The 18032-nt window shown below is 39.4% G+C and overlaps 1 protein-coding gene across 1 annotated transcript in view; it reads right to left on the bottom strand.

Moving 5' to 3' along the window:
* Positions 1-1897: 1897 nt before the first annotated feature.
* Positions 1898-18032, bottom strand: part of LOC118762684 (serine-rich adhesin for platelets-like) — a 110952-nt gene continuing 94817 nt past the window's right edge. Inside the window, exons 11-14 of the mRNA XM_036501646.1 lie at positions 15903-16063; positions 13419-13515; positions 10767-10901; positions 1898-2097 (exon numbers count right to left, since the gene is read on the bottom strand). Of these exons, the coding sequence (XP_036357539.1) occupies positions 1898-2097; positions 10767-10901; positions 13419-13515; positions 15903-16063 (593 nt within the window). The remainder of the gene's footprint in view (positions 2098-10766; positions 10902-13418; positions 13516-15902; positions 16064-18032) is intronic.

Genomic DNA, 18032 nt, shown 5'->3' with positions numbered 1-18032 from the left:
TACTGTATCCCAGTTTTTTTTACGCTAGGCCACTTGGTGTTTTAAATTGATGTTATTAATTAATATTCAATTTTTTCACCCTATTGTTGATTTTAATTATATATATATATATATATATATATATATATATATATATATATATCGAAAAAATGTTAGCGTCAAGCATTGTATAGGTATAAGCAAAATTTAGGTTAGTTAAAATATGTTTGGAACATATTTCAACAGTTTGTCGCTAACATTTTGTTATTTTTCTCGATCGGGCGATCTACCAACGCAAATCAGTCAACGTCGTTGGCTGAATTTTACATGGCGTTATTGCTTTATAAGTTTGTTCAGAGTTGCCTCTCTTTGGTACTTCCCATTGACGAGAGTCAAAAAACTCGAAACATCGACTCTGTTATCGTGTGAGTCTCAGGACACCAGCAGGAACTTCCCGAAGTGCAAACAGAATCCGAAGACTTCCATTCTGAAATTAAGGAAGTTCCCTGGGTCAATGGAGTCCTTTAACATCCTTGCCCGTTCGGTTATGTACAGTTTACAATGCTTGGTCCCGCTTATGTAGGGGCCTGGACTTTCTACGATTCTCCATGTTATTCATGTGTAAAATATCATATATATATATATATGTGTGTGTGTGTGTGTGTGTGTGTGTATAAAGGGAAAGTTTACGAAAATAAATAAAAGATGAAGGCAGGTGGAGTACAAACAAACAAATGTATTAGTATAGCGCTCAGGAAAAGTAAAAGTCTCTTACGTTTCGAGCCTACGCTCTTCGACAGAAAGATACACAGAAAAAAACAAGGAGAGAAAAAAAATGCGTGTAGGAGCTAACGATCTATCATGGCGTCCTGACTTCGGACAATGGTCAGACGTGAGAGGGACAGTAGGGGAGATAACAGGGTCGAGTGACTTCCAATACGAAGGTGCCCCAACACAAAGGTGCGTGTGTGTATAAGAGAGGATGTATGTGCGTGTGAAAGAGGGCTAGTGGTCTGGACACGTGTGTGGGTGTGGAGATGGGGGATGGCTGTGTGGGTGGTGTGTTGTGATGTGATATGTGTATGTATGTGTAGGTGTAAAGATGTGGGGATGGGTGTGTGGGTGGTGTGTTGTGATGTGATGTGATATGTAATGTGTGGTGTAGTGTAGTGTGGTGTGGTGGGGTGGGGGGAGGTGAGGGAGGCGAGAGTTGGGAAAGCATAAGTGGGGTGTGGGTTCGGCTGGGGGTCGGGGTAGAGGTGGGTGGTAGAGTGGGGGTTGTGGGTAGGTAGAGGGTGGGGTTAGAGGTGAGGTATGTGGGGGATGGGGTATGGGATAGGGGTGAGGTATGTGGGGAGAGGTGTGGGATAGGGGTGAGAGGTGTGGGGGTGGGTGGGGTAGAGTGGGTAAGGGGGGGGGAAGGGTAGGAAGGTGGAGTAGGGGTGGGTGGATTATGGGGAGAGGGGAAGGTGGGTATATGAGGAGAGAGAGAAGGAGAGAAGAGAAGAGAGGGGGGACAGGGGATGGGGGAGAGAGGAGGGGGAGAGGAGAGGAGGGGGAGAGAGAGGATGGGGAAGGATATGCATGTATGTGGACACATTTATGTATGATCTGGTGTGTAAGTGGAAGAGTAGTATAGTATGAGTATGTACGCGTGAAGATAGAAAGAAGATAAGGAGAGTGGGAGAATTAGAGGAAAATAAATGGTAGTTCATACAAGAGTGGGAGAGAGAGAGAGAGAGAGAGAGAGAGAGGGGGGAGAGAGAAATAGAGACAGACAGGTATGTAATTGATTCTTCTTATTTCTATTTTATCTCTCAGCTCCTTTTTCTCCTGAAGTTCATACATGCTTGCATCATTTGTCTCCAGCCTCCTCCGCAAATACAGACTCCAATACCCAAATCTCAGTATAGCATGGCTAGTTTATCACATACAACAACTCCAGTGCATGTACAAAGTATAAAGAAATAACGTTTTGAGAGGAAGAAGGAATCGAGATATTTACCCGGACGTTATTCAAAGGTGTGACATAGTAATGTAGACGTGCACATAGTGCACTCAGGTCAATAACTGGTTGGTCAAACCACGACCTTAGAAAATCGTAATTTTGGCGTGAAACTGAAAATAAATGAACAGACAGTAAATATGGAAATAAACGAACGTTTTTTGTAAGCTGATGAATTTAATATATTTTAATTAAAAACAAGGTAAACTATTGCTACTGCTGTTGATGTCTTCTTCCAATCAGGACTGACGCCATTAGCCACAAAGAATAATCTCTAATTCGAGCTTTCTCTAAGCTACTAAGAATGCGTGTGGCAACTTAGCGATCCACCCACCACGTACGATAGACTGGTGGTTGCACGGGCGCTACGTTATCCTCATTCCGTAAACCGTGGCTTTTAACGGGTGGAGAGCTGAACCATCCTGTGGTACAGAGGATTTGCAATCTAGATTAGGATCTGAAAGTTTACCACACCATAATGGTAAACTTTCTGCTTTGTGGCAGAAGTAGGAAGAAAGAGAAAGTTGTGGTGAAAGAGTACAGCGGGGTTCACCCCCACCCACCCCGCCAGATCCTCGTGGAGCTCAGGTGTTTTTGCTCAATAAACACTCAAAATGCCCGGTCTGGGAATCGAAACCGCGTTCTTACGACCGCGAGTCCGCTGCCCTAACCACTGGGCCATTGCGCCTTCACGCTGTTGTTGCTGTTGTTCATTGCTTAATTTTGGGCCTACCTAAATCAATAAGATCTATAATCAGAAAAATAAATTGTAAGTAGTTTATGCTATTTTTTAGCACAAGGCCGGTTCATTTTGAGCAGACTATGATCAAAGGGATAAACTCTGAGATGTTAACATTTAATGTTGATGTTTTTGCTGTTGATGTCGTTGTTGTTAGCGTGGTACGTTGGAAGGATCATTAACGCATTGGGCTTGCTCTATTTTGTTACACCATTCCAAGTTAATATCCTGCCGAGATCAATTTTACCTTTTACACCTCTGGGGTCGACAAAATAGTCTAAAATTATCACTGTCTAAATTTATCGACTAATCTCCTACCCTCAAATTTCGAGCTTTGTGCTTAAGTTAGAAACAATTAATTCTATTGTTGTTTAGCCCCTGATCGAGTAGGGTATATTTTGAGAGAGATTTTTGAAGTTTGATGTAGATAATGAAAATGTGAGATTGTTATGAGCTGTAAAATATAAATTTGGAGAATAAAAATGAGAAATAGCGATTATTAAGGGCGATGTTTCCTTAAATAATTAGCTAAGATTTACCGAAACAAAAAGGGTTATCAGCATCCGGCTTAGGTCGGGGTACGAAGAGAACAGTACAACTAAATAAGTGAGAAAACTCTGATCAGGAAACGTTACTGTATCAATAAGAGACAAAGGGATGATACAGCATATCGATGGATAAGTAATTGTAGCCTCCTTTTGACTTTGATTTTTTTTTCTTGGATACAGTTGAGAATGTTTGTGAATTTAGATGCGGCTCCGTTCTTAAAATTGGAGTAATACTCATCCATGGGTTGTAATTACACTGTGTAAAGTGAGAGAAATTATTACTCCGGGTTGAAACATCTTCCATTTCAGATACAGAAAGCTAGACTTTCAGGTGATCTGACTGGGCTTTCGTACTTATATAAAAGAAGCTCAGAAACTGCTGTATTTTGAGGGGACTAATATAAGGATCATCATCATCATTGTTCGACCGTGGTCGAGACAATGGAATTTGCCATGCTACGCCAGACTTCACGGTCCATCATGGCATTACGGAGGTCCTGTTGCTGGATGCCTGTATCCCTGGAGATTACATCAGGGTAGGAGAGTGTGCGCCCTCTGGTATTGCGAGTAGATGGCTTCCAAAGGAGAAGAGTAGAAATTACCTCTTTTTCAGCTCTACAACAATGTCCAGCAAACTGGACTCTCCTACTTTTCACAAGAGATGATAAGGATGGGTATCAAACCTGTGAGAGAAATTTATAAATAAACCGTTTACTATGGTAAGATAGTGTTGCTATTGCACACGAAGCAATTTTTATGGTATATCCACAAGAAACATATAGGCCACAGACGCTGTTGCTTCTTCACTCTTCTTCTGCTTTTACGATAGTTACCTCTGTACCTCTCAGAAGCAAACTTTGAACTACTCCACCCAAAAATCGACTACATCTGTCTCTCTTCCTCTTATCGTCATTACTTTGTTTCATTCCGTAAATCCCACTCTAAAAACTTACTCAGGATTGCCTAGAATGGAATCTTCTGAAATGATGTTCCCAGTAGGAAAATTCTATAGTTATCAGCCTAGGTACCTTCAAGCTGTATTGCATCGAGCCCATAGTCTTAAAAATTCTTTCGAATTAACAATATCTGTGCACTAGGCAACATATTTGGAGGGAATTTTAAGTCAATTTGTTCGTCACAGTAATCTACTGGACCCTATTCCATTGGATTTATAAGAATGAAAATCGGATATGCAGAGCATTTTACGCGTTGCTTCCTCGAATCCGCTAATCCACCTCCCTTCTTTTTCGAATAAATACTACTACTACTACTACTACTACTACTAATAATAATAATAATAATAATAATAATAATAATAATAATAACATGACTACCAAAAGAAATAGAGGCGAATTTCGATCTGTAAGTCTTATGCGAGTTCGATATGAACAATATATTAATTCGGAGAATTCAGAAGCGGTGTTTTGTCAAAAAATTGACCCTGTCACCGTCACAGAAGCGGCGTCTTGTCAAAAAGTTGACTCTGAAAAAATGGACCCCCCTGATGTCGCCGTCAATCATTTAATGAAAACAAGCCAAAAATCATGCCGGATCGGTCATCGCCCGGGACAACAAGGACCGCGTTACCCAGTAGGGAACCAAACTGGGGTCGAAAAGTTTGCTGCTGGAACAAACTCTCAAAAAGACGATCTACCAGGTGACCAGAACCAGAATACTTCTAACTCTGGACTTGTAGTGACACACCACCAAAACACCACCTAAAGCAAAACGTATAAAATGGACCAGAGAGGACTATAGAGATGTGTTGAAAGCTTTTTATACAGCCCAACTAAACCCAAACAATAACCTCAGTGTACAAACATACATCTCATGGAGAAATTCAGTAGGCAATGACGTACGTAGATATATAGACGCAATAAATTAAGTAATGTACGCAGAGATATAATTAAAACAAAAGACTAACTGACGCTGAAATTGACAAAATTAGGACACTAATAGCTCATGGTAGACCAAAAGAAAACAGCAACAATGTAGACGAATAGGTAACAGTAGCACAGAAGCCAGTGTACAAGCGGCAAATCAACTTCCCAATGGGGAAGTTAAACAAAGAATAGCGAAGACGAGAGATTTGAAAAAAGAGGAGAACGTAGACCTTCCTCAAGAAAACCAAAATAGATATGACATAGAATTTGAGGTGAATAATAGAGAAAAGATTATGGAAGCAAAAGTGGACATTATGAGAGAACTCGGCAAGATTGAGCTCACTGACATGGTTAATAGAGAACCACTACCAAAGTTTTCAAATGGCACAAGAAATAACAACACAATCATGACATATAACGTTGCCCTAGGACAGATCTTAAGAAATAAGGGGAATGATTTGACAACCTTAAATAATCTCATTTATTCCACTGCTAAAGTAAACTACCCAACTAGGTATTAAGATGACAAAGAAAAAGGCCAGGCATGTCAATGAACCTCCTAAGTGGAAAGTAGCGATACAAAAAGAGATTGAATCTCTGCGGCGGATGTTTCAGTTCTCGATGAGCTTGCTAGAGGAGTGAATATTAAGCCGAGAAAAGCTAGAAAAATCAAGCAAAAATATAAAATCAAAGATCTCATAACCTCCCTGCACTAAGGAACTGTTGAAACAACGGATACAGTTGAAAGCTCAACGGCTTAGAAGGTATGACAAAGAAACAAATTTTATCGACAAAATAATTTTTTAAGACAGATGCAAAGAAATTTTATAGGGAAATTGGCAAAAATAAAATACACATAGAAGATCCACCTAAGATTGAGGAAGTGGAGGAGTTCTGGAAGAAGGTATGGAGCAACGAAAAAGAGTTTAATGCTGAGGCTGACTGGATAGAACGTGAGAAAGAGAGACTGGATGAACTTGAAGAACAGAAATGGGAAGCAATAGGAATAGAGGAGCTAAGGTGTGTCCTTAGGAAGGCTCATAAATGGAAAACCCCAGGACTGGATCGGATCCCTAACTTCTGGCTGAATTGTTTGACAGAGGTACACGAACATCTCGCTGCATCTCTGTCTGATGTCATTCAGAACCCAGAGCAAATACCTGCTTGGCTGACTGAAGGAACCACCTACCTATTACCTAAAACCGAAGACACAAAAAACCCAAGAATTACCGGCCAATACATGTCTCAACACCACCTACAAAATCCTCACATCCATAATAACGGAGAGAATGTACGCTTTCCTTGAACAAAATTCTATCCTTCCACAAGCTCAAAAAGGTTGTAAAAGAAACTCTTATGGGTGCAAAGACCAATTGCTCATAAACAGAATGATTGTAGAGATTGCCGGAGCAAAAACAAAAACCTGAGTATGGCATGGATAGACTACAGGAAAGCGTATGACAGTGTCCCACATAAAGGATACTCAAGGCCCTTGAGATATACAAGATCTCCCCTGTCGTCTCAAAATTCTTAGAGAATAGCATGACCATGTGGAACACACGTCTCTTTCTAAGCCATAGTAATGGGATGAGCCAGTCCAACAGCATCAACATCAAACGAGGCATCTTTCAAGGTGACTCCCTCTCTCCATTACTTTTTTGCATGGCACTGATCCCACTCTCAAACGAATTGGATAGTGCCAGATATGGGTACAAAGTTTTTAGCAAGTTAATAAACCACCTTTTTTATATGGACGATCTAAAGCTGTTTGCCAAGAATGACCAAGAGCTAGAAGGGCTGCTAACAACTGTTAAGAGTTTAGCAATGATATCGGAATGGATTTTGGCCTTGATAAGTGTGCTAAAGCAACTTTTGTAAGAGGCAAGCTCAGGCAAACAGCTTCTGTTAAATTAGATATTGACACTACCATCAAGGAACTTGACCCACAAGAAAGTTACAAATCCTAGGAATCAACGAAGGAGATGGTATACATCATGCTACTATGAAGGAAAAAATAAGAAGGGAGTACTATAGGAGAATAAGGCTTGTACTGAAGACTGAACTCAACTCCAAAAATTGCATTGAGGCCATTAACACCCTGGCACTTCCAGTAGTCCAGTACAGTTTTAACATCATTAACTGGAACCTTACGGAACTCCAACGCTTGGACAGGAAGACAAGAAAGTTACTGACATCCAGGAGCATGCACCACCCTAAGGCAGATGTAGACCGCTTGTACCTACCTAGAAGCAGCGGGGGGAGAGGAATGATGCAATTGGAGCTGTGCTATAAGACCTCTACTGTAGGAATGAACAGGTACCTATCTAGTACAAAAGACTGGATGCTGCGACTTGTGTGTGAACACGAAAGCAGCAAAAAGCTGCATTCTATTGTCAAGGAAGCTTATAAGTTCGAAAGGGAACTAGGCATTAACCTTGAATCAGGTGAAGAGCCAGAAACCACTGCTACCAAGCAAGCAAAGCGAATCAGGCAGACTGCAAAAAAGAATGGGCAGAATCAAATTGAGAGGCGGTGGAGCCAGAAGCCCCTGCATGGACAATACATTCTCCGAAGCCAAAATGCTGATGTAGACCAAGCAACAACCCATCAGTGGCTGAAGAGTTCTGGATTGAAAGCAGAGACTGAAGGCTTCATAATGGCAGCACAAGATCAAAGCTTGTTTACCAGAAATTACCAGGCTAACGTTCTCCGAAACGGTACTGACCCTAAATGCAGATTCTGTGACACATTTGACGAAACAATAGACCATCTCGTTTCGGGATGTCCTGTGCTGACACCAAACGAATACAAAAATCGCCACGATAGGGTAGGACAGTATATACATTGGAAGATATGTAAACACTACAAATCCGACACTCCTGCTAACTGGTATGAACACCATCCTCAGCCAGTTGTTGAAGGTAAAGATGTCACCATCCTCTGGGATTTTCCAGTCAACACTGACAGAACGATCAAGGCTAATCGACCAGACATAATTGTTAAAGACAGGGAAGAAAATACCTGCAGACTAATAGAAGTAAGCGTCCCCACTGATAAAAATGTATCTGTCAAGGAATTTGACAAACTTAGTAAATATAAGGACCTGGAAATCGAAATACAGAGGATGTGGAATCTTAAAACAAAAACTGTTCCTGTTATTGTAGGTGCCCTAGGTATGATAAAAAAGGGATGTCAGAAACACCTAGACAATATCCCTGGAAAACCATGTCTCAAGGAAATCCAAAAGATTGTGCTAACAAGTACTGCCCACATCCTTAGAAAAACCCTATCAATGTAAATGTTTGTTTGTATTACATGGAGATATTTCTCTACTTCCCCTCCCCAAGCTTTCAGCTATATTTCAACAACTCTTAACCTTCACTTGCCCTAGGGCGCTGGGTGTGCCCCGGCAGGTGATTGCATCAAACATGCAGATTAAAAGTAAATGACAATAATAATAATAATACAACAACAACAATAATAATAATATTATTATTATTATATTAGGCGCAGGAGTGGCTGTGTGGTAAGTAGCTTGCTAACCAACCACATGGTTCTGGGTTCAGTCCCACTGCGTGGCATCTTGGGCAAGTGTCTTCTGCTATAGCCCCGGGCCGACCAATGCCTTGTGAGTGGATTTGGTAGACAGAAACTGAAAGAAGCCCATCGTATATATGTATATGTATATATATGTGTGTGTTTGTGTTTGTCCCCCTAGCATTGCTTGACAACCGATGCTGGTGTGTTTACGTCCCCGTAACTTAGCGGTTCGGCAAAAGAGACCGATATAATAAGTACTGGGCTTACAAAGAATAAGTCCCGGGGTCGATTTGCTCGACTAAAGGCGGTGCTCCAGCATGGCCGCAGTCAAATGACTGAAACAAGTAAAAGAGTAAAGAGTAAAAGAGTAATAATAATAATAATAATAATTAATAATAATAATAATAATAATGGTTTCAAATTTTGGCACACAAGTTTTGGGAGATGAAGTAAGTCGATTACATCGGCCCTACTATTGAACTGGTACTTATTTTATCGACCCCGAAAAGATGAAAGGCAACGTCGACCTCGGCAGCATTTGAATTCAGAACGTAAAGTCGGACGAAATGCCGCTAAGTATTTTGCCCAGTACGCGAATGATTCTGCAGGTTCATTACTTTGGTGATAATAATAATATAATGATGATGATGATGATGATGATAAAGAAAATCAGTCAGTATAATGAGTTCATTCTTACCTTTAACATCTCAAACTTCCAGTTAAAAACCATTTCAGCCGGAATATAGAAAATGTCGTCCACATGGTGTTTATCACAGTAGTACAGTCCATCGTAACTACACTTGCGCGGCATTCGGGGATTAAAATCTGCAACTATTCAATTTAAAGAGTCCCAATGCTTATACACTTATAAACGATTTAATAATTAATTAAACACTGATTAGTTAGTTGACTAATTTCTTTTTATACTCAAAGTCCCAGAATTATGAGCAGGTGAAGGAAATTATGCGTAAGGCTTTTCTGTTTTTTACAAGGACATTAACGACGTCAAAGAAAGAAAGTAGTGCCGTCCAGGAAAAGAAATTAGATTAGACGCTCAACAAACCTCATGCTTACTTATTACTTCGAATAGTAAAAAATGGTAAAAAAAAAAAAATTGCAACGAATGATAAAACCAAAGCGGCCGCTAAGTTGAATAAAAGCCAAATTATGCAATAACAAATTACTATTCGTTATGTAGCTAAATTGAATTAAATTAAATGTCTTGCTTAATTGTTTGCCTTTCCTCACTACTTTAACCTATACCTACTGATTCAAGGGGAAGCTACTTCCAGCCACTTTGAACAAGCCAGCCACTTACCACAAATTTAACTGCTGTTCAAATTTGAATTTTAGTGGTACACCTTTTTGAGCATTCGAAACGAAAACTCCTCTTATCCTATATATATATATATTTATATATATATATTATGCAATAAGCTAATAGCATTCCACATTCAATATGAGAATAATTTGATTCAATATGGAATAATTCCATTCAAAATAGAATAGCTCATTCAAAATGGAATAGTTCCTTTCAAAATGGAATAATTCCATCCAAAACAAGAATGATTCCATTCAAAATGAGAATAAAAATTACAGTGTTTTTGATTTAATCATTTATGTACAACTAATAATAAACTGATTTTTGCGTTATATCGTTCCATTCATAATCAATTTATTCACTAAGTTTATTTATTATTTATGCCCAAAAGCATATTATATACTATATAGTATGTAATATGAATGGAATTATTCCAAACTGAATGGAATTATTTTGATATTCTTTTCTACTCTAGGCACAAGACCCGAAATTTTGGGGGGAGGGGAGCAGTCGATTAGATCGACCGCAGTATGCAAATGGTACTTATTTTATCGACCCCGAAAAGATGAAAGGCAACGTCGACCTCGGCAGCATTTGAATTCAGAACGTAAAGTCGGACGAAATGCCGCTAAGTATTTTGCCCAGTACACGAATGATTCTGCAGGTTCATTACTTTGGTGATAATAATAATAATAATGATGATGATGATGATGATAAAGAAAATCAGTCAGTATAATGAGTTCATTCTTACCTTTAAACATCTCAAACTTCCAGTTAAAAACCATTTCAGCCGGAATATAGAAAATGTCGTCCACATGGTGTTTATCACAGTAGTACAGTCCATCGTAACTACACTTGCGCGGCATTCGGGGATTAAAATCTGCAACTATTCAATTTAAAGAGTCCCAATGCTTATACACTTATAAACGATTTAATAATTAATTAAACAAATGATTAGTTAGTTGACTAATTTCTTCTTTATACTCAAAGTCCCAGAATTATGAGCAGGTGAAGGAAATTATGCGTAAGGCTTTTCTGTTTTTTACAAGGACATTAACGACGTCAAAGAAAGAAAGTAGTGCCGTCCAGGAAAAGAAATTAGATTAGACGCTCAACAAACCTCATGCTTACTTATTACTTCGAATAGTAAAAAATGGTAAAAAAAAAAAAATTGCAACGAATGATAAAACCAAAGCGGCCGCTAAGTTGAATAAAAGCCAAATTATGCAATAACAAATTACTATTCGTTATGTAGCTAAATTGAATTAAATTAAATGTCTTGCTTAATTGTTTGCCTTTCCTCACTACTTTAACCTATACCTACTGATTCAAGGGGAAGCTACTTCCAGCCACTTTGAACAAGCCAGCCACTTACCACAAATTTAACTGCTGTTCAAATTTGAATTTTAGTGGTACACCTTTTTGAGCATTCGAAACGAAAACTCCTCTTATCCTATATATATATATTTATATATATATATTATGCAATAAGCTAATAGCATTCCACATTCAATATGAGAATAATTTGATTCAATATGGAATAATTCCATTCGAAATAGAATAGCTCATTCAAAATGGAATAGTTCCTTTCAAAATGGAATAATTCCATCCAAAACAAGAATGATTCCATTCAAAATGAGAATAAAAATTACAGTGTTTTTGATTTAATCATTTATGTACAACTAATAATAAACTGATTTTTGCGTTATATCGTTCCATTCATAATCAATTTATTCACTAAGTTTATTTATTATTTATGCCCAAAAGCATATTATATACTATATAGTATGTAATATGAATGGAATTATTCCAAACTGAATGGAATTATTTTGATATTCTTTTCTACTCTAGGCACAAGACCCGAAATTTTGGGGGGAGGGGAGCAGTCGATTAGATCGACCGCAGTATGCAAATGGTACTTTATTTATCGACCCCGAAAGGATGAAAGGCAAAGTAGACCTCGGCGGAATTTGAACTCAGAGCTTAAAGACAGACGAAATACTGCTAAACATTTTGCCCGTTGTGCTAACTTTTCTATCAGTTCGCCGCCTTAAGGAATTATTCTGATATTGAATGGGAAATGGTATAGATTAAGTTTTGATATGATATACTGATATACTTTCCGTGTGTATATCGTGGTAAAGTCAGAGGCTGAAGTGGTCGTTTGGGGGAATATAGCGTTATAGACGCAGTGTGTTAAAAACACAATATACTTCAGAGCAAGAGGAAACGAAATCATCTCGAAAGCGACCACGAGAGTGACTTATCCGCATTCCGCTGTTCTGAACCTTGTTACTGCCAAGTACTCAAGTCATTTCCGACACGAAGGTACCTCGGCCAGTCTAAAGTATACGAGGTGATATTACAAAACTTCCCGGACTAGTAGCGCGCCATCAGATGGCAGCACACGGTTGTGTACACAGTGAGAGCTAGCAGTAACATTCATGCGGCAGTGTGCCGAGTGAAATCGCTGTGTTTACTTCACAAGTTGTGGAATATGTCTTTTAGTGATCACATGTATGCTGGAGCCTGCGATTTCTGTTATGGAGAGGAAGTTGGAACAAAGAGCCAACATGAAATTTTGCATTTAAATTGGGAAGTCCGCAACGGAGATATTAAGCATGTTCATGGCGACGAAGCAATGGGTCGTTCGCAATGTTTCTAGTGGTACGGGTGCTTCAAAACCGGAAGAACGTCCCTGGAAGACGATGAGAGATCTTGAAGATCTGCCACGAGCGTCACCCCTGGAAATGCAGAGAAAATTCATCAGCTTGTGCATGGGGATCTTCGAAGGACAAACTACAACATTGCTATGCCGTTGGTCTGCCATATGGGTCCGTGTAGGCAATGATAATGCCTCACAATTACAATGCACCTTGTCACCAAGCTTTCCTCACTCGTGGGTTTCTCGCTCAAAACAACATGGTATCACTTCCGCACCCGACCTATTCGATAGATTTAGTACCTGCGGAATTTCATCTCTTCCCCAAGATGAAAATGCAGCTCAAAGGTCGCCATTTTAACACCATTGTCGAGATCCATTGGCACCTGTGTATTGCCGCACAAAAGTGACTATTTCGAAGGAGATCATATTAAAAACTTAGGTTGAGTTATTCTTTATTAAACATAACAAATCTGGCAACTCTTTGATATCAGCTCGTATAGAAACAGCGAACCGAAGCCGAGACGTAAGTAAACAATTGCTAATTTGAATAAATCATTAATGTGCAGCACACTTTATTCATATGACCTACTTAACAAAAGTGCAGTGGTCATCGTGAGAAAGATTCCTTTATAGACGTATTATGTTTAAAAACCTGTGTTTATCACCAGTTTTAAATACACATTCTTTTCCACTATTTGCTTGTTTGTGTTGCCTTTTTTTCTAATATTTTGTACTTACTTAACGATCTATGGCATGTTGGGCATGTACTGGATAAGGTGAGTTTCACAGTCCTTCTCACATTACAATTGAACAGAAATGGGCATTCTCCAGCGAGCTGAAAATAAAATATAAAATAGAAACAAGCAAGGCAATGTTATGTATCCACCATCAGTTCCTCATATCATTATATTATCATATTCGAATTTACGCTTTTAACCATTATGCACACACACACACACACACAAAGAAATGACAGTTAAAATCTTTGCTACTCGCATACAATATACGCTAAGCAGCATTTTGCCTGGCTCGCTAGCAATTTCGCCAGCTCACTATCTTAACATCATCATCATAATAATAATAATAATAATAATAATAATGATAATAATAAAAAAAAAAAAATAATAATAATAATAATAATAATAATAATAATAATAATAATAATAATAATAACAATAATAATAATAATAATAATAATAGCCCATTCTAGTGAAGGCACAAGGGAACTAGTCGATTACATCGATCCCAGTACTCAACTGGTACTTAATTTATCGACCTCGAAAAGATGAAAGGTAAAGTCGACCTCGGCAGAATTTGAACTCACAACGTAAACAACGGGTGAAATACCGCTAAGCATTTCGTCCAGTGTGCTAACAATTCTGCCAACTCACCGCCTTACTAATGATGATAATAATAATAATAATAATAATAATAATAATAATAATAATAATAATAAATGCCCTGATGCAGTACCAGGCAGTGGCTCTCGTGGCTTCTGATCTTAACTGATTGGAAGTGTTATCATGAACATTGTTTTGTATTGGTATAAAAGATGTGCTACAGCAAATATTCTGTTCAATACCACAGATTTGCTTGTCAGTTGTTTGACCTTAACCAGTTGAGCATGTCCCTTAGTGACTGACGATATGTGCATCTCTCATCACGGGCAGAAGTAGTGGGGAAGCATCATAGCCATGTGTTGAGATGAATTCTTTGGGGTTTGAATAGTTCACCTCTGCAAAACTGTGTGTCTCGTTCAGCATCTTCAAACAATCCTTATTCAGGGAACTTTTGAGTAGGATGGGCTACTCGACCTGAAGAAAATTCTAACTGGGACTCACCCACAAGGTCATATACTATTTATCTTGAGCGCCGCCTGACTGGCGTCCGTGTCGGTGACACGTAAAAAGCACCAACCGATCGTGGCCGTTTGCCAGTCTCCTCTGGCCCCTGTGCCGGTGGCACGTAAAAAGCACCAACAACACTCACGGAATAGTTGGCGTTAGGAAGGGCATCCAGCTGTAGAAACACTGCCAGATCAGACTGGAGCCTGGTGAAGCCTCCTGGCTTCCCAGACCCCGTCGAACCGTCCAACCCATGCTAGCATGGAAAACAGACCTTAAAAGAAGATGATAATGATGATGATGATGATGATGATGATAATGATGATGAAGATTACCATGTCGCGCAGATATGGTTGCGATGCATGTTCCTGGTGTACCCTTATCAGTCGGGTAGTCCTAATGGGTATATTAGGCGTCGTATATTTTACCCCAGTGTCACTTTGATAGCATGCACTGCTCTCTCACTCAATAATAATAATAACAATCCTTTCTACCATAGGCACAAGGCCCGAAATTTGAGGGAAGGCGGCTAGTCGATTATAACGATCCCAGTGTCAACTGGTACATATCTTATTGACTCTGAAAGGATGAAAGGCAAAGTCGACCTCGGCGCAGTGTGAACTTAGAACGTAATAGACGGACGAAATACTGCTAAGCATTTCGCCCAGCGCATTAACGATTCAGCCACCTAACTTTTTTAAATGACACAAATATGCATATATAAACAGCATTTTTATCTTTTACTTGTTACTTGTTTCAGTCGTTAGACTGCGGTCATGCTGGGGCACTGCCTTGAAGAATTTTAGTTGAACGAATTGACTCCAAGACTATCGGTCACTTTTGCTGAACAGTTATGTTACAGGGACTGGCTTCTTTCGGTTTCCGCCAACTGAATCCATTCACAAAACTTTGGTCGCCCCGAGGCTATAAGAGAAGACACTTGCCTAAAGTGCCATGCAGTGGGACTGAACCCGGAAGAATGTGTTTGGGAAGCAGGCTTTTTACCACAAAACCACACCTATGCCTATATATTTATATTGTAAAGTATTTGTTTCATCCGACTTGCATAGATACTCCCTTGTCACTCTGGCCTGGGCGAAATGCTTAGCGTAATTCGTCTGCCTTTACGTTCTGAGTTCAAATTCCGCCGAGGTCGACTTTGCCTTTCATCCTTTCGGGGTCGATAAATAAAGTACTAGTTACGTATTAGGGTCGATGTAATCGACTTGATCCCTTTGTCTGTCCTTGTTTGTTTCCTCTATGTTTAGCCCCTTGTGGGCAATAAAGAAATAAGAAATACAATTTGGCCATTAAATAGCAGTAGCCAAACACTGAATGTTCAACAAGTGTGAAATCGAATACATAACAGATACTAAACCTGGCTACCATCTGATGTACTGGTACTATTTAAACTGATCTGGTCAACCATGCTTTCTGCATAAGAATGACGGGGTGTCGTCAAATCGCTGACACTGTCGTCCGGGGTAATTGGAAAAGAACCGCATTCAACTTCGTTACTGTGTGATGGTGAGGTTTCCCCTAAACAAATAAGAAAATAATGCAGTATAATAGATACAGGCATACATGAATAAACAGATAGATAGATAGATAGATAGATAGATAGATAGATAGATAGATAGATAGACAGATAGATAATCTTTATCTTTTACTTGTTTCTGTAGTCATTCTGGGGCACAGATTGTAAAAGTTTGTGCTCAAATGAATCAAACCTATTTTTTGTTTCAAGCTTGATACTTATTCTATCGGTTTCTTTTGCCGAGATACGGAGACGTAAACACACCAACACCGCTTGTCACGCGGTGGCGGGGGATAAGCACTAACACACACACACACATACACACACACACATACACACACACACACACACACACACACCACACACACACACATGATGAGTTTCCGTTTACCAAATCCTCTCACAATGTTTTTGTCAGCTTGAGGATATAGTAGAAGACACTTGCCCAAGGTGCTACGCAGTGCAACTGAACCCAGATCCATGTGATTGGGGAGCAAGCTTGTTACCACACAGCCACGCCTGCATTCATACATAAAAATTTAAGTACGTCCACTGGATATTATTGTCTCGAGTACTAGAACTCATAGGCATGGTTATCCGGATTCCATGGCGATTAACTGACGGTGATCCTAAAATTACCCCTGCGTCGCAGGATTATAGATTTACAGCAGTATGGACGGAACATCTTGAAATGGGGTGTTTTGATCGAGAAAACAACGCAGCACCCGATCTGAGAATCGAAACCAAGATCTTTCGATTTTGAGTGCAAAACCAGGCCACACGTCTTCGACATACTCACTCTCTCTCTTTTACTTGTTTCAGTCATTTTGACTGTGGCCATGCTGGAGCACCACATTTAGTCGAGCAAATCGACCCCAGGACTTATTCTTTGTAAGCCTAGTACTTATTCTATCGGTTCTTTTGCCGAACCGCTAAGTTACAGGGGCGTAAACAAACCAGCATCGATTGTCACGTGATGATGGGGAGACAAACACAGACACACAAACATATACACACACACACACACACACATATATATATATATATATGCATAGATATGACGGGCTTCTTTCAGTTTCCGTCTACCAAATCCACTCACATGGCTTTGGTCGGCCCGAGGCTATAGTAGAAGACACCTGCCAAAGGTGCCACGCAGTGGGACTGAACCCGAAACCATGTAGTTGGTAAGCAAGCTACTTACCACACAGCCACTCCCACGCCTACATTCATGCATATATATATATATTATATATATATATATATATATATATATATACATACATACAGACAACGTGAAACTCAGAGTAACAGGTTTTGTTGAATTTTCTGCTGCTTTAAATAAAGTATACATACAGACAGACAGATGCAGGCAAGCTGACAGACTGTCAGACAGAGAGACAGATAGATAAACTTATATTTCTCAATACATCTTTCAGTAAATCTTTATGTAATAGAAAGTGCTTAATACTTCTGTCTGGCATATTCAATCATGAATATTTGATGGATCTTCTTGTTTCGTCATTGAAGAGCACTCGACTCTTATCAAACGATGTGTGTCCTTAAAGCATGCAGATAAATTACCTTAGAGGACTTTGAAGTGCCGTGCCATTTTGACCTCATTGTGTGCCTCCTGAATCAAAGCTACTGCGCCCGAACGATGAATCTCATACAAGTACGAGCTACTGTTTATAAAAATCGGCAAACGCGTAATGATCTCTGCGAAACAGATAATTTTTTAATGGTGTGATATTCCAAACAATAATACATACATTCTTTATATATCCTGGTGGATTCGAGCATGAATATCTGATCGCATACATCGTGTATATCTGACAACACATTGTCAAAAGAGTTAAGGTGTTCCGATGATGAATAACAATAACTGTCATACATAATCGCTGCCTTATGAGCCCGGTAGATTTTCTACTGGTAGATTTTCACAACCTATCAACTCATCGACCCAGTTTTTAA

Source organism: Octopus sinensis, linkage group LG3, assembly GCF_006345805.1.
Source record: "Octopus sinensis linkage group LG3, ASM634580v1, whole genome shotgun sequence".
In the NCBI taxonomy this organism is placed as follows: Eukaryota; Metazoa; Mollusca; class Cephalopoda; order Octopoda; family Octopodidae; genus Octopus; species Octopus sinensis.
This window is presented reverse-complemented; position numbering and strand designations above follow the sequence as displayed.